An 18,727-nucleotide genomic window follows, 5' to 3' on the forward strand; every position below is an offset into this window, starting at 1 on the left:
TTGATGATATGGGAGAGGGAACAGCAAATAAGACTCCAATGTAAGAGGCTGGAGCAATTAGAGGAATCAACAAAAGACACTGAAAATATGCAGCCAGTGAGGCAGGAAGATAACAAGAGTCTGGTATCCTGAAATCCAATAAAAAACATGTTTCAAAGAAGGTCAAGTGAGATGTAAGATAGAAAACTGACAGTGGATTTAGCAATGGCAGTCACTGGTGATCTTGACAAGTGCAGCTTCACTAGAATGATGGGATCAGGAGCCTGAGTGGATAGATTTAATAGAAAATGGAGAGAGAAGAATGAGTCAGCAAATACAGAAAACTCTTTGAAGCGATTCTGCTCTAGAAGAGGAACAGAGAGCAGTAGCTAAAGGAAAATGGGATCGAGAGTTTTGTTTGTTTCTTAAGCTGAAAGAAATAACAGCATGTTTGTTATGATTCAGTAGAGGAAAAATACAAGAATAACAATATTTTAAAAGATGACACAGTATGTAATCGTGCCCTAGGTGATAAGTAGCATACCAAAGGTGCTAAGCCATTCATAGAAGAGAAATGAGAGTCAGAGTGGGAACACTGAACAGGCACTATGTGTCAGACAGTATTCTAAGGATTTTACATGGATTAATTCTTCTAATCCTTACAACAACCTTGAAGGAGGGCCTATTATCATCACCATTTTATCCTCAGATGAGGATACTGAAGGATAGGTGGGTTTAGATAACTCAATGATGGGTACACAGCTAATAAGGGTTTTGATTTTGAACACGGGTGTCTGGTCAGAGCCACCATGACTCACACACACTCTTTCTCTTTCTCTCTCTCCCTCTCTCTCTCTCTCTCTCTCTCACACACACACACACACACATACCCCACACAGACTTTGCTGCTCAGGAGTCATGATGTCACTCCAGGTGGGGATGGTTATGTTTTATTTCTGGTATGTACCTGAGAAATCTATTTATGCTATAAATTAGCAAACCCAACACATCCAGAGTCATAGAGTGAATGGTTTTAGAGTATGAACTGCCTGTCCCACCTCTGGAAGTACTTGGTATTAAATAATATTAGTTACACATTGACACCATAAGGCTTTAAGAGAACCATGTTAACCAAAAGCACTAAAGCACTAAAATAAGGGAATGAGTTTTTTTTTTTTAAATAATATTGTTTTGTTCTTCTGCTTAGGGAGAATCTGGGAAATAGAGAAAGTGATCCCCTGTAATATAACTACCTTGACATAACTGTTGATAATATATCTGGGATATTTTATTTACATAAACATACACAATTACATATAAAATAAAAATAATTGAGATTATACTACGCAGTTTTTCATCTTTGAAATTCTTTTCCCAATTAACATTAGATTAGAAATATCTTCTCATGTTCTTCTTCCAAAATGTCATTTTTAAGCTGTGTAAAATTTTACATGGTATATGTACCAACATTTATTGTATCGAAACATTTCCAATTATTCCCCACTATGAACAACACTAAGATGAATCACTCCATACACAAATCTCTACCTCATTATTTTCACAGGGAATTTTCCCAGGCTGAGTTAAAGGGTAAATCTTAAGCCTCTTAATATACTCTGCCAAACTGCCTTTCAGTAAAGCTATTCAAACGTAATACTACTACCAGCAGTGTGCTAGATACTATTTTTCTCAAATTGCTGCCAATTTGACAAACAAAAGATGTATTTGAGTTTCTTTGATTATCCTAGGCTAAACACCATTTTCATATGCTTATTAGCTATTTATATTTCTTTTATGAACCACCTATTCATGTCCTGTGTTCATTATTCCATCAAATGTTTAATTATTTTTAAGATTTCTAAGAGCTCATTAATATTAAGAATATTAAACTTTTTTTCTGCCCACATACAAATATTTTCATGTCAATATCTTTTAATTTTGTTTTTTGACAATGTGATATGCAACAATTTATAATTTCTATGTAGTCAAGTCTAGACAGCTTTTCCTGTAATTTTTCCACTGCTTCTTGCTTAGCAGAAATTTTCTAAATGAAATTCAAGATCTCAATCAAAACTTACTAAAAAAATTAAAACGAACAAAAATTACCATCCTACAAGGTTCATTTTAAAGCCCTTTCAAAGGATCTTTAAGAGAAGATACTATCCATGGGGAACAAAACACTTTAGTACCAACCATATGCAAGACTCTGTTCTAGGCATTTTCTACATTTTCTAATTTAACCTTCATTTTATCATTTCAATTTTATAGATGAGAAAAACTAAACAAATCAGAGAGGTTAATAGTGATTTACCAGAAAAAAATCTCAGAGCTACTCTTAAAGACAGACTATTTAAATAGACCTAGACACTCAAATTAGTTACTTACCTCCTCATCGATTTTGTCTTCTAGGGCATCAATATGGCGTTCTTTAAGAAATCGCTGTGTTTTTTCCAACTGGTATTTCACTAATTCCTCAATGGCATCTTTCTCCTCCTTGTCCACAAATTCTTGTACTGCTTCACCCATCCCTCTTTCTGTTAGCAGTGAGAGCTGCACATTCTGTAAGATACAAATCACTGGATGCAGAAATAGTTTTTATTCCTTACAAAATAATTATAGATGAGCAAGGAAAATTACCAAATATGTTACCAGAGAAAAAATATAGTGAACAGCTGTAGTTAAGCCTACTAATATCAGGAACCAGAAAAAGCAAAGTCAAAACCAGAAATGGGGGAGGAGTACAGGACACGTGAAATGTAGAGGCCTGATGGCTAGGATATGGAGTCCAAAAATGGCAGCTATGATTAATAGAGATGAAATTAAACAGTGTGGTAGGCAAAATAAGAGCCCCCTAAAGATGTCCACGTCTTAAACTCTGGGACCTGTGAATACATGGCAAAGAGGAACAAAGGTTGCTAATCAGCTGTCTGTAAAATAGGGAGAGTATCAGAGACTATCCAGGTGGGCCCAGTGTAATCATAAGGGTCCTGAAAAGCAGAAGAGGGAGGCAGATGGGAGCTGGAAGGAAAAATAACTCTGGGGAAATGGTTAGAGAGACACAACATTGCAGGATTTGAAGATAAAAGGAGAGCAAGAGCCAAGGAACATAGTAGGCACCTCTAGAAGCTGGAAAAGGTAAGGAAATGGATTCTCCCTTAGAGCCTCCAAAAAGGAAGACAGCCATGCCAAAACCTTGATTCCAGTACTGTGTAAGATTTCTGACCTACACGACTGTAAGATAATAAATTTGTGTTGTTTTAAACCACTAAGTTTGTGGAAATTTGTTTCAGCACCCATAGGAAACTAATACAACCGGAGGATCTTAGAGTGGCATATACTTATGACAGTAAGTTTCAGTGGCTTCACCATCATGTGGCTGTCTTTGTTTGTAGAATAATTCTGAAATTACATCCAAATGTGAGAAAACTAAATCTGGATTGAGATCTTTGCAAGAGAGATACAAATAAAGTAAGAGAATAACAACAACAATAACAGTTAATAATGGTATTCACAATTAACATTAATTAAACACTAATTTTCTTTGATGTGCAGCAACTACAAATGAATGTAAATGTCACCCTACTTACTTCTAAGTTTCCCTTAAGAATGTCCCTGATTTAAGTTAAAATTATTCATTTAGTTTAATAATTGCAACAGAGATACAAAGAAAGAGAATAACAACATCAACAATAACAGCTATATTAATAACAGTACTAATAACTAACATTAATTAAACACTAATTTTCCCTGCTGTGCAGCAACTGCAAATAAATGTAATTAATTGTCACCCTACTTACTTCATAGAAACATTTTGAGGATTCATTTTGTTTAAACTATCAACTAAACATATCCTAAATTAAAATCTGTTACTATAAGGTAGCCATTATTCGAAATGTGAACTGTAAGAAATTACCTTCTCTGCGGTTTGAAAGTACTGTTTTACAAGATCTTCTACCCTTAAAGTTGTTCCTTCTGAAGGCTTTGTGATAAGTTTCCCAAAGTTGATCTCTTCTCCTAGAAAAAAAGAAGTATATCAAAAAAATAGCTTCTATCATAATGTTAAAATGCACATACTCATTGCAAGTTGTCAGTGGAGAAGGTAAGGCCAAACTTTATCAACTGCCAGCTTGCTCAACATGGTAAATTTTGAGGCAAAACAAGCCATTTTTGTTAATAGCCACAGTCTTTTCCCCACGGTCAGTATTTCTCGTTCATACCTCCAGGATAGGTGTCTTGTAGCTGTTCTCACTGGGTGAAGCACAGACTTCTGGAGGTCCTCAAGACCCATTCAGGGAGTAATAACGTCAAAAATACTGTCATAATAATCCTAAGATGCTATTTGCCATTTTGCCATCTGCCATCATTGCTACACTGATGATGCAAAAGCAATCATGGGTACTGCTGGTGCCTTGTGATATCAAGGTAGTAGCATAAAACTCTACTATGAATGGTAGTCACGACCATGTACTCATAGCTCAATACACAACACAACACTTTCACTTAAGAATGTCTCTGATTTAATGGTTAAAATTATTAATTTAATTAAATCTCAGCCCTTGAGCACATATCTTTTTAAGATCCTGTGAGACAAAGGGAAAGTATGTTTAATACACTTCTGCTGCATTACTAAGCAAGATGATTGTCTCAAAAACAGGAGGCACTGACTAGAAAGAGCACTCAGTAAGAAGTTAGGAAGCACAGAATCCAGTATTCGCTCTGTCAATAACCCTTGTCAGGTAAATGCATGTTAAGTGTCTACATGTAAAAAGATAGGATCCCTGCCCATAAGAAAAATTACTATAATACCAAGTGGTAAGTGCTCCCGAGAATATAACACATAGAGAAGAAAGCAATTAATTCTTCTCAAAGAAGGCAGAAAATCATGTATAGGTATCAAACGCAGCTGTCATTTGAATCAACACTTGCAGAATGAACAAGATTCACTGAGCAAAATAGGGAGAAAAAATTTCAGGCAGAAAAGGCCTAGAAGGGAAAGAGAAATAATGTTCAGTGTTTTTCTTGCCAAATGCTGGGACAGGTGAACAAAAATCTTTTTTGAATTTCAAGGCAGGAGAGTTAATATTACCAAATAAATATGATTACTACATTTTACTATGCCAGACACTATGTTAAGACCATTTATATACATTGTTATCATCTAATCCTCACAACAATCCTATGAGACCAGTACACTCCTTAGCCTGATTTTAGAGATGAGAAAACTTAGCAAAGGTTTAGTAATTTGCATAGTGTAGTTAAGTGGCAGAGCTGGCAATGCAACAGAAAATGCTTTCAATAAAACACACAAAAATGCCATTGTTTCCATTGAGCAACTTAGGTTTAAACACATTTTTTAGAAATCACTAAAACAAAACTCACTATAGATTAAACTCTTGAAAGATATTTGTATATTCTAGTTGTATATTCTGTTTCTCTTCTAAATGTTACACTAATAAAATTTCAAGCAATTGATACAGATGCATAATCTATTGCATAATGGAAGTAAACTATTATCAAGAAACAACTAACTAAAATTTATAACATAAAAATATAATTCTCTGATATGGATTTCCCCCTCCTAAAGCAGTATTACACGACGTCTACTTAAATATCTGAATGATTGTTTCAGGTTGAATTCATAGCATACCCAATATCTGATCACAATTTGACAGCAAAAATAGAAGCCCATTAAATCTAGGCTCATAAAAACCTAGGTAGCTTACTTGTAAACAGCCATACATTTCTGTGAAAATTCTCTGACTCAATAACTCTAAGAGTCTCTATATTTTATATGTCCAATACTTCTTGTGAAAAAGCACTATTTCAGTCAGATGACCCTGTTTTATAAATGCTAAAAAAAGGGGAATTAGTTTTTGTGAAATTTAATTGGAAATTAATTACCTGGATCATCAGAAATATCAAACTATGAAACAACTCTTATTCCCAAAGTCTGAAGTCGTCCTAAATCACTGTATACTTTAAGGTCAAAATGCTTAATAATGCAAAAATTGAGAGTACATTCTCTGAACATTAATAATACATACTAAGTAATACATATGTATTTTGAGCAGTAAATCTCTAAAGTCTGTGTATATTATTACTTACCAGGACTGTTTAAAAAAAAACGTTTTCAGAGAAAGTCCTCCATTTCTTTATTGATATCCACAGGTTTAAAAATGATTGCTATCTAGCCCTTTCCTAGCCAAGGGAAGCAGTGACAGACGGTACCTGGAAAATCGGGACACTCCCACCCTAATACTGCGCTTTTCCAACTGTCTTAGCAAACAGCACACCAGGAGATAATATCCCGTGACTGGCTCTGCGGGTCCCACGTCCACGGAGCCTTGCTCACTGCTAAGGCAGTGGGCTGGGGGAGGGGTGTCCGCCATTGCTGAGGCTTGAGTAGGTAAACAAAGCAGACTGGAAGCTCGAAATGGGTGGAGCCCACCGCAGCTCAAGGAGGCCTGCCTGCCTCTGTAGACTCCACCTCTGGGGGCAGGGCATAGCTGAACAAAAGGCAGCAGAAACTTCTGCAGACTTAAACATCCCTGTCTGACAGCTCTGAAGAGGGCAGTGGTTCTCCCAGCACGGAGTTTGAGCTTTGAGAACGGACAGAATGCCTCAAGTGGGTCCCTGACCCCTGTGTACCTAACTGGGAGACACCTGCCAGTAGGGGCCGACTCAACCTCATATAGCCGGGTGCCCCTCTGAGATGAAGCTTGCAGAGGAAGGATCCACATAATTGGAAGTAAAGCACTCCTCAGCAAACGTAAGAGAACAGAAATCACAACAAACTGCCTCTGAAACCACAGTGCAATCAAACTAGAACTCAGGATTAAGAAACTCACTCAAAACCGCTCAAATACATGGAAACTGAACAACCTGCTCCTGAATGACCATGGGTAAATAACGAAATGAAGGCAGAAATAAAAATGTTCTTTGAAACCAAAGAGAACAAAGAAACAACATATCAGAATCTCTGGGACACATTTAAAGCAGTGCGTAGAGGGAAATTTATAGCACTAAATGCCCACAAGAGAAACCAGGAAAGATCTAAAATAGACAACCTAACATCACTATTAAAAGAACTAGAGAAGCAAGAGCAAACACATTCAAAAGCTAGCAGAAGGCAAGAAATAACTAAGATCAGAGCACAACTGAAGGAGATAGAGACACAAAAAACCCTTCAAAATATCAATGAATCCAGGAGCTGGTTTTTGAAAAGATCAACAAACTTGATAGACCGCTAGCAAGACTAATAAAGAAAAAAAGAGAGAAGAATCAAATAGGTGCAATAAAAAATGATAAACGGGATATCACCACTGATTCCACAGAAATACAAACCACCATCAGAGAATACTATAAACACCTCTATGCAAATAAACTAGAAAATCTAGAAGAAATGGATAAATTCCTGGACACATACACTCCCAAGACTAAACCAGGAAGAAGTTGAATCTCTGAATAGACCAATAACAGGCTCTGAAATTGAGGCAATAAATAATAGCGTACCAACCAAAAAAAGTCCAGGACCAGATGGATTCACAGCCAAAGTCTACCATAGGTACAAAGAGGAGCTGCTACCATTCCTTCTGAAATTATTCCAATCAACAGAAAAAGAGGGAATCCTCCCTAACTCATTTTATGAGGCCAACATCATCCTGATACCAAAGCCTGGCAGAGACACAACAAAAAAGAGAATTTTAGACCAATATCCCTGATGAACATCGATGCAAAAATCCTCAATAAAATACTGGCAAACCAAATCCAGCAGCACATCAAAAAGCTTATCCACCATATCAAGCTGCCTTCATCCCTGGGATGCAAGGCTGGTTCAACATACGCAAATCAATAAACATAATCCAGCATATAAACAGAACCAAAGACAAAAACCACATGATTATCTCAATAGATGCAGAAAAGGCCTTTGACAAAATTCAACAGCCCTTCATGATAAAAACTCTCAATAAACTAGGTATTGATGGGACGTATCTCAAAATAATAAGAGCTATTTATGACAAACCCACAACCAATATCATACCGAATGGACAAAAACTGGAAGCATTCCCTTTGAAAACTGGCACAAGACAGGGATGCCCTCTCTCATCACTCCTATTCAACACAGTGTTGGAAGTTCTGGCCAGGGCAATCAGGCAGGAGAAATAAAGGGTATTCAATTAGGAAAAGAGGAAGTCAAATTGTCCCTGTTTGCAGATGACATGATTGTATATTTAGAAAACCCCATCGTCTCAGCCCAAAATCTCCTTAAGCTGATAAGCAACTTCAGCAAAGTCTCAGGATACAAAATCAATGTGCAGACCAGGCGCGGTGGCTCACGCCTGTAATCCCAGCACTTTGAGAGGCCGAGGCGGGCGGATCACAAGGTCAGGAGATCGAGACCAACCTGGAAAATACGGTGAAACCCTGTCTCTACTAAAAATACAAAAAGTAGCAGGGGCGTGGTGACAGGCGCCTGTAGTCCCAGCAACTCGGGAGGCTGAGGCAGGAGAATGGTGTGAACCTGGGAGGCGGAGCTTACAGTGAGCCGAGATCGCACCACTGCACTCCAGCCTGGGTAACAGATCATGACTCTGTCTCAAAAAAATGAAAATAAAAACAAAATCAATGTGCAAAAATCACAGCATTCCTACACCAATAACAGACAAACAGAGAGCCAAATCATGAGTGAACTCCCATTCACAATTGCTTCAAAGACAATAAAATACCTAGGAATCTAATTTACAAGGATATGAAGGACCTCTTCAAGGAGAACTACAAACCACTGCTCAACGAAATAAAAGAGGACACAAACAAATGGCAGAACGTTCCATGCTCATGGATAGGAAGAATCAATATCATGAAAATGGCCATACTGCCCAACGTAATTTATAGATTCAATGCCATCCCTATCAAGCTACCAATGACTTTCTTCACAGAATTGGAAAAAACTACTTTAAAGTTCATATGGAACCAAAACAGAGCCCACATTGCCAAGACAATCCTAAGCAAAAAGATCAAAGCTCGAGGCATCACCCTACCTGACTTCAAACTGCACAACAAGGCTACAGTAACCAAAACAGCATGGTACTGGTTCCAAAATAAGAGATACAGACCAACAGAACAGAACAGAGGCCTCAGAAATAACAATGCACATCTACAACCATCTGATCTGTGACAAACCTGACAAAAACAAGCAATGGGGAAAGGATTCCCTATTTAGTAAATGGTGCTGGGAAAACTGGCTAGCCATATGTAGAAAGCTGAAACTGGATCCCTTCCTTACACCTTATACAAAAATTAATTCAAGATGGATTAAAGACTTAAATGTTAGACCTAAAACCATAAAAACCCTAGAAGAAAACCTAGGCAATACCATTCAGGACATAGGCATGAGCAAGGACTTCATGACTAAAACACCAAAAGCAATAACAACAAAAGCCAAAATTGACAAATGGGATCTAAGTAAACTAAAGAGCTTCTGCAAAGCAAAAGAAACTACCATCAGAGTGGACAGGCAACCTACAGAATGGGAGAACATTTTTGCAATCTACCCTTCTGACAAAGGGCTAATATCCAGAATCTATAAAGAACTTAAACAAATTTACAAGAAAAAATCAAACAACCCCTTCAAAAAGTGGGTGAAGGATATGAACAGACACTTCTCAAAAGAAGACATTTATGCAGCCAAAAAACACATGAAAAAATGCTCATCATCACTGGCCATCAGAGAAATACAATTCAAAACCACAATGAGATACCATCTCATACCAGTTAGAAAAGCGATCATTAAAAAGTCAGGAAACAACAGGTGCTGGAGAGGATGTGGAGAAACAGGAACACTTTTACACTGTTGGTGGGACTGTAAACTAGTTCAACCATTGTGGAAGACAGTGTGGCGATTCCTCAAGGACCTAGAACTAGAAATACCATTTGACCCAGCCATCCCATTACTGGGTATATACCCAAAGGATTATAAATCATGCTGCTATAAAGACACATGCACACATTTGTTTATTGTGGCACTATTCACAATAGCAAAGACTTGGAACCAACCCAAATTTCCATCAATGATAGACTGGATTAAGAAAATGTGGCACATATACACCATGGAATACTATGCAGCCATAAAAAATGATGAGTTCATGTCCCTTGTAGGGACATGGATGAAGGTGGAAACCATCATTCTGAGCAAACTACCCCAAGGACAGAAAACCGAACCCCGCATATTCTCACTCATAGGTGGGAATTGAACAATGAGAACACTTGGACACAGGGCAGGGAACATCACACACCGGGGCCTGTCGTGGGGTTGGGGGAGGGGGGAGGGATAGCATTAAGAGCAATACCTAATGTAAATGACGAGTTAATGGGTGCAGCACACCAACATGGCACATGTATACATATGCAACAAACCTGCACGTTGCACACATGTACCCTAGAACTTAAGGTATAATAATAATAAAAAAGATTGCTATCTAATTTTTAGAAGACAATTATTCCCACTGTCAATTTGTTTAAGACATTACAATCATATTAAAACATCTTCCATTATTATGTTACAGTTTTTAATAAAGATTCCTTCACAAATCCTATAAGAACATTTTTTTAACTCGTAAAAATAACTAGCTTACCTGTTTTTTCCTTTTGTTCTCTATGCCTGAAAAAATGGATAATGTCTTTTGGATTAGCTACCCGATCCACAAATTTCTGGCTAAAGCGAAGAACACTGAAAGGTTCAAAACCTCCACTATAGTCCACCTGAAAACACAGAATAATCTATGAAGGCTAGGAAACAACAATTTGCCAATTTTTAAAACACACACTAATCCTTCAGTATTCACAGTGTTTATGCTTGATACTTTCAAATTTATGAATTAATTTTCTACAGTAGATCATGATGGAGCTATATCATTTATCCTATTGAGAAACTAATGTTTGAAAAGTTTATAAGCATAAGCAAAATACTTTGTTTGATGGAATCAAGGTATTGCAATAATTTCCACAATGCAGAATGATTACATCTCCCCCTGATAACACTAATAGTCTAGGTACCTACCAAGCAAACCAGCTGAAAACAATTTTCTGAACTTTCAAAACAAACAAACAAACAAACACACACCAAAATAAAATACTAGCCCTAAATGCATTAGTAAATTGGTCTATCATCTTAGAGATGTGCCTCAGGAGAAAGATGAATGCTAGGAAAATCCAGGTAATAAAGAATCAAATCTGTGAGCCTTGAGAAATGATTACCTCCAAAACATGGTATCTCACTGAAACTGACAACTTCTCTCAAGGTAGACTCTTTCTACAGAAGTCTGTAGTGGTAAACAGACCTTTACAAAGACAAATATCACCTTTCTTTCTCAGAGATATGTTCTAAACTAGCTGTTCCCAAAGTATGCTATGGGGACCAGCACTGCACCACCTCACAACTTCTCCAGAATGCTCCCTAACTAAAGTGCTCCCACTTTCACTCATCATCACTATCTGCTAAGGTTTTTTGTTCATTTATTTGATATTTGTGTATCATGTCTCTCTTTGCACCTCCACTTCCTGTAAGCTCGACGAATTCAAAACCTCATCTGTTTTATCATCCCTATATCCTGCAGCATCCATAATAGCAGGTACTCAATAAGATTTAGTCAATGAATTAATGAATGTCTTTTAGTCAGTACAATGTAGTTTTGTAATATTACTTATATGACAATATGTGCTGTTTTATGAATGAATTCGTAATTTACTGTGCTTAGGAAAAGAAATGCCAATTTTCTATTAAAGTCTGGTTAGTTTTAATGCTGTGAGGCAGACACAGATGAGAAAATTGGGATCTTTTGCCATAATGAAGAGAACTATGTGATTCCCTTAAAGTAATTATTTTTGTATTACCCAGACCATCTATCTCTCTCTCTCTTTTTTTTTTTTTTTTTTTTTTTTTTTGAGATGGCATCTCACTCTGTCACCCAGGCTGGAATGTAGTGGCACAATCTCAGCTCACTGCAACCTCTGCCTCCCGGGTTCAAGCGATTCTCATGCTTCAGCCTCCCAAGTAGTTGGGATTACAGGCATGCACCACCATACCTGGCTAATTTTTGTATTTTTAGTAGAGACAGGGTTTTGCCATGTTGCCCAGGCTGGTCTCGAACTCCTGACGTCAGATGATTCAGCCACTTCGGCCTCCCAAAGTGCTGGGATTACAGGCGTGAGCCACCATGCCCAGCCTTACCCAGATCATCTCTACAGCTACCATGTTATAAAAGACAAAATACTAAATGCTAAAGCAATTAGGTCTCTCCTTCAAACTTCTCATTTATAAATGTTTGGTCATAACAAATTTTATTGGATGTCCTCAATGTTCTAAGTATGCTGTTCAGGGCCAGGGATACAACCATAAATAAATACAATCTTGGCTGTCAAGAAATTCACAAACTGACTGGGAAGACAAACATGTAAACAGATCACTGGAAGCAGACTGTGAGTGGTGCTATAAGAGGTATGTACAAAGTTGAATGAGGACACAAAGGAAGAAGCATGTTCTCTGCGGGCAGGTCAAGAAAGGCTTCTTTGAAGAGGGAGGCTTTAGGTGGGTGCTGAAGAAGGTATAGAGAAAGGAGGAGAGAAGTGTGTCCCACGCAACAGGATCAACATGGACAAAGGTTCCAGTGAAATAAACTCCACTGCACCCAGGGGACGGCAGCTTTTTTGGTTTAGACCACATCATGTAGACCCCTGAATGCTAACCTAAAAAAGTTTAGACTTTTCCCTGTTAGTGCTGGGGAATAATTAAGTTATTTTTAGCAGAAAAGACATGCAAAACTGTGTTTTACAAAGATCATTTTGGCATTAGTGTGGAGAGAGAAGGAAACTGGAGGCAGAGTCCTGGTAGGAGGCTGCAGCAATAGGCCAGGAAGTATTAATAAGGGCTTCACTATGCCAGCGACAGTGGGATAAAGAAACAGGAACAGATTACCTACTGTGCAACAGACACTATTTAATCCATTTAGATCTCATAAATCTACGAAGCATTTGGTTGGTGCACAAGTAACTGCAGTTTTTGCCATTACTATGACAAAACCCGCAAATACTTTTGCACCAACCTAATACAAACCAAGGGATAAGAGATGGCGGTTGCTCAAGGTCATACAACTAGTGGTTGGGCCAGAATGAAGCTCAGGAAGTCTGGCTCTACACTGTACTCTTTACCTCCACAGTCTACATCCCAGGAGTTCTCAAATTTTCATAAACATATACATTTCTTGGAGATTTTTGTTAAAATACAGTGGGTTCTGATGCAGGGTCTGAGGCTCTGCATTTTTAACAATTTCCCAGGCAACAACAAGACTGCTGGTTTAAAGACTACACTCCTCAGTACCAGGCCTCAGGGGACTCCTGGAGATACAGAACAAGAAGGAGGTCTACGTAAAGATTTTGAAGTCATCACTCTATTGGTGGTCATTAAAGCTGTATGCCTACACTGAAAAGAGGGCTAACTATGAGACGGGACGGATACAAATAACTCAGAGAATGCCCAAGAGTAATTCAGCAAGATGAGACACGATCTACTGGATTGAACAATTAAAGGTCATCTTTTCCACTGGATATGGTGAAGTCAGAGCCTTGGTTATAGGGAACTGAAGAAGAGAAAGTTAAGAGAGATATAGTTATATACTTTCAGGGGCTTTTAAAGAGAGTAAGCAACATGGGGTAGGAGTTAGGAAAAGGGAAGAGCATAGTGGTAAAGAAGAGGTCTGTTGTTGTTTCTTTGTTTATAACACGACAGAAAGGATAAGCAGATTTATAGGCACAGGAAACAATCCTAATAATAACCAAAACAAATAAACCGTACATAGATTAGAAGGATGTGTTACAGGGAAAAAAATAAGAAAAGAGGAAGCAGAAGAAGGTAAGTGAAATCAGGAGCACTGGAGAGAAGGTAGGGGCTGCAATCTTGATGGTAGGGCCTCAGTGAGGTGACACGGGAGCAGACTAAAGGGAGATAAGAGCACATCCCACATGCCCAAGAAACTGCGAGAAGGCCAAGGTGCCTGGAATGAAGTGAGTAGAGGAGGTAGTTAAAGATGAAGTCAGAGAGCTCAGCCAATCTATTAAATATAACAACAAATTCTTTAGAAAATGAGAAAAATAAGTTACCAAACCTATCACTTAAACTGTGATTAACTCAAATCCTTATATCTTTGTTTTTGCCTCCGATGGTGATTGCTCTTCTTATTATTGAGCACTCTCCTCACTACTTTTCAAAGAAACCATGTAAACTGTACATTACTATGCTTTGAAAATTAATAATATTCAATCTGTATAAATAGGACTTACTCGCAGTCGTACAAGAGGCTTCTCTGGCTGGTGAGAATTACCCAGACGTTCCCGTTCAGCATTTTCAAGCATTTCTTCAATCTCAAAATTTTTAAAAAGATTAAAAAACAAAGTAGTAAACTGAGTTTAACTTGGCTGAATAGCAGCTTATTACCACAGGAATTTTCCTGAACTATATAATCATCTTTATTTCCTAGGTCATCTATGACACCTTTTCAAATATACCTTCTTGTAATGTTCCTTTAATACTATTCCTTAATGTTTTACTTTCATGAAAGTTCTTTATAATTTTTCAATCTCTAAAGTAATTCTTTTAGAATAAAATTTAAAATATCACTACTCGTGTTTCAATTTTCTACTCATGTTTCAATAAGGCTTTCCTCAGCTTACCAACTTAAAACCAAGTAAGTCTAGTTTTTGCAGTCATATGATCCATGGGAGACTCACCAGAAGATTTAGGGATCTATAAGCAAGGACTTTAGATTATTTATCTTGGAAGAGTTCAAGCTAAAAGAAAATAAGACTGATGTTTTCAAATATGTGGAGTTGTCTCATACTCTGAGAGGACAAGATTATAACATCTTAGACTTGAAAGAGTTCTGAAGACAAAAGCACTTGTTCTATATTGTTCTTAAGGGTAAAACCAAGTTACAAGGAGACAGCATTAGATTATTTTCATAAATGGCTGTGTGGGCAGTGATTAGATATCTCCAGATGGCCAACTTCATAGCTGAACAATTCTAGTTCTTAGAAAGTTCTTGTATTGGAACAAAAACTGCCTTCCTATAACTTGGTCCTGATCTCAAGAACAATACAGAACAAGTGTTTTTGTCCTCAGATTTCTTTCACATCTAAGATTTTATAATCTTGTCCTTTAAACTGTCTGTAACAATGAAGTCCAAAAGAGCTTTCTGCAATAATTTTTTCTATGTGCATATTCAATATGGTTGCCAAAACCATATGTGGATATAGAGTACTTGAAATGTGGCTAGTACAAGTGAGAAACTGAATTTTAAATTTAAATGTAAATAATTAAATGTAAACAGCCACATGTGCTAGTGAATACATATCAGACAGCACAGAGAAAATCTATAAGAATATGATCTCCTAGGTCAATTATTTCAATCCAACAAGCATTTATAGAGCATCTTTTTGCCAGGTACTAGGTCAAGTGCTGAGACAGAAAAGTAAGATATGGGTCCTGTCCTCAAAGAGTTCAGAAGAGACTCACATGCTTATAAAAAATAATATAACTTAACTAAGTACAATAACAGAAATGTACATAAAATACAGAGATAACAGAAAGTTATGTGCACACCTGGTGTTTAAAATAAACCTCTATTACTTTTGTGTCACCAGTGTCTACTTTCCTCTCTGGATTCATGTCACCAAAGCCCACAGGATTTAGGTGAAGTTCATACAGTAGACCTCAACCAGAGGTGATTTTGCTTCTCTAAGGACATTTGGCAAGGTCTGTAAACATTTTTGATCATCACGACCAGTTAGAAGGGGTACTACTGGCATCTAGTGGGTACAAACCAGGGAGAATACTGCTAAACATCCCAGAGTGCACAGAACTGCCTCCCACAACAAAGAATTATTACTACAAAATGTCAACTAAGCCAAAGTTGAAAAACCCAGGTCTGACTCCAGGGAAGGGCACATGACTCAGGCCTGGATCAATCAATGCAAAAGCAATTAATGCATTTTCTATCTCTTTGGCTTGAGAGATTGGATTTAGGGATGCCAGAATCTTAATCTACGTTTGAGTTTCTAGAGTCAATCATCTTGAAACAAGCGTACACTTTTGGTTATGTGAGCTACACACTGCTCAAAAAGCTGTGACACTGAATGAGTCACCTTATCTAAGGTTCAGTTCCTCTAAACTATAGATGGTAGAAACTACTCACATATAGTATTGTTGGCTAGATTAAATGCTGTCAACAGTGCACATCACATACGGTAAATCAGTAAGTATCACTGGTCATAATTATTATCATTGTTACTATGTTACATGATTTTTCATAAAAAGAAAACATAGTAGGACAGCTGACACAGAGTTAAGAACTGAGTGTCAGCAAGTGATGCTAATTACTTGCTAATTAAATGCATTAATCCACCCAACCTTAGTAGTGGCTGAAATTTTCTACAGAGATTTAGGGGTGGCCATGTGCATAGAGAGGGAGGTTTGGGACTTACATTGCAGCAATAGGGTGGATAGCAAACACATTTTTCACATTTCATTTGGGGTAGCTTTCAGGGTGAAAGGGACGCCTAATAGAGATTATTAGAAGCTAAGGCTTTTCCCACACACGATAGTCTCCCATTCCTCAATCAAAGTTACTGCCTGCTTTCATAAATAAAATGAACAAATCATCAAATCAGGATTAAAAAGGAGAAAAGATTATGTATTATGTTTTTGAAAAGGAAGAAAGAAACTAGGAGAGAGATTTAATTTTTTTTAACATCTAGTATTCCTCTCTCTCAATGACTTAAAAAAAAAATCTTGGACACAATTAAACACATTCACTGAAGAACAGTGTCCTTACAGGCTTCATGAGAATGTAATCAACATAAAGGCTTCCCTCTACTCTATTAAATTACTTAATTGAAGGTGAATAATTCTTCAACTAAAGTAGATCTCATTGACTTTATCAAAAAAGAATTACCTTCTCCAAACAGAAGCTTTGTATGGCTTGGGTTACTTTAGGATTATCTGGGTTAAAAATGTCTGGATGATTAGCCAGAACAATATCCTCCATGAAAAACTGCCGCACCGTGTGAAGAGGAATTTTCTGCATATTCATCTTCCTCCCTTTAATACGCAGTAAACCAACATGTCTGACATGGAGAGAAATGAACACCGAGTCACAGTGTAAATTTCCTCAGGGTGATGTGCATACGAAAGCTTTCATATTTCTTAGTTTCTACAAATTGTTTCTTTATAAAATCATACTCTTAAAAATCAATGTTTCTGCTAATTTAACCTTAATGTTATCATCACAGGAAAAGATGGTAGACATTTTCCTTCCCCAGAGTAAAATCAACTCATCCATTATTATTCCTGTCTGATCAGTCTTGTAAGATAGACATAATAAGCATAAAAAAATGTTATCAGGACTATGATGGTAGCATATGTAGACTATAGTATTACATCTATATACCTATGTATATGTACATACATGTACACATATAGACAAAATGATTTTGCAGTGGACTCATGAAGAAAAAAACCAACCAACATAGATTCTACTACCATATTCTTTAACCCTATTATCATTGTAACAATCAGAACTCAAGTGATTCAAAAGATAAAACCCATGATAAAAATTGAGTTTAATCACTGTTAACTACTTCTTACAATCACATCATTCCCCCAAAAATGTTTTAAAAATGAGATCTATTATATTGCACTTATAATCAGAAAATTTTCAATTAAATGGTTTTAGGATAATTTTTTATAATGAACTTTGTGAAATTAGTAATCATCAACCTAAAGCATCTAACTTGAAATATAATAAAAATGTGCATCTTGAATTTGCCTAATGAGCAGCAAAATAACACCAATTGGATGCTCTGTTTTTGAAAATGGCTTAAAATCTGGAAAAACAATAGGACTACATAGAATGATCAATTTTCAAAAATAAAGCTATCATATAAATTACAATACTGCCAGTTAGTGGTAACCTTAACATAGGCCTTAAACCTATGAGATGATTAGTTATTATAGCAAAGATTTCTTAAAAATTGGCTCAAAATATATAACACTCACTTCTTTACAGCTTCTCCTGGGGAAAGAGAAGTAACCACCGAGCTTCCAGGTTGTGAGATATAAAACAGCTGTTGTTCATTTTTGGTTGGAGCTATTTTACACTCATGTTCATGGCCCCAGATAACAAGATCAATGAAGTCATCCAAAAATTGTTCTGGAATGAAGTTAGTACTTCCATGTTTACTCCTGCATCAAGATTTTGAAAAATATAAATTCGGTGGTTAGAAAAATTTCATATTATTGAAGTCTATACAGATCTTTCTTTCTCCATTCACTAAAGATTTTATTGCATCCTTCTATGTACCAGAAAGTGTGCACAGGATTGGGAATGTAAAGATCATCAATACTAACTCCTGACCTTGAGAGCTTTACAAACTTATTGGACACAGACAAGTGGAAACCCGAAAAGAGAAAGCAGTCAATTCTATATTTGGAGGAAGATCATGAAAGGTTTTACATAGGAAGGATTTCCCCTTTGGTCAATCAGAAAAGCATGAATTCTATCAATAGTAGAAATCTATAAATCAGTCTAACTATATACTAGAGAAAACACACAGAAAATGAAAGTAAGTATAAATATGTCCAGTAATTTCTTAACATTATCTTTTTACTAATAAATATAATGGGAGTAAAAACATCAATCTC

At 36.9% G+C, this 18,727-nt stretch overlaps 1 protein-coding gene across 7 annotated transcripts in view; it reads right to left on the reverse strand.

The window, feature by feature from the left end:
* Positions 1-18,727, reverse strand: part of MRE11 (MRE11 homolog, double strand break repair nuclease) — a 96,213-nt gene that overhangs the window by 37,380 nt on the left and 40,106 nt on the right. For all 7 annotated transcript variants that reach the window (XM_055356088.2, XM_055356086.2, XM_031016218.3 and 4 more), the window contains 6 exons: positions 18,083-18,268; positions 16,980-17,151; positions 14,311-14,391; positions 10,611-10,737; positions 3,893-3,993; positions 2,365-2,538 (listed from right to left, as the gene is read on the reverse strand). In XM_055356088.2, the coding sequence (XP_055212063.2) occupies positions 2,365-2,538; positions 3,893-3,993; positions 10,611-10,737; positions 14,311-14,391; positions 16,980-17,151; positions 18,083-18,268 (841 nt within the window). The remainder of the gene's footprint in view (positions 1-2,364; positions 2,539-3,892; positions 3,994-10,610; positions 10,738-14,310; positions 14,392-16,979; positions 17,152-18,082; positions 18,269-18,727) is intronic.

This window comes from Gorilla gorilla, chromosome 9, assembly GCF_029281585.2.
Source record: "Gorilla gorilla gorilla isolate KB3781 chromosome 9, NHGRI_mGorGor1-v2.1_pri, whole genome shotgun sequence".
Lineage (NCBI taxonomy): Eukaryota > Metazoa > Chordata > Mammalia > Primates > Hominidae > Gorilla > Gorilla gorilla.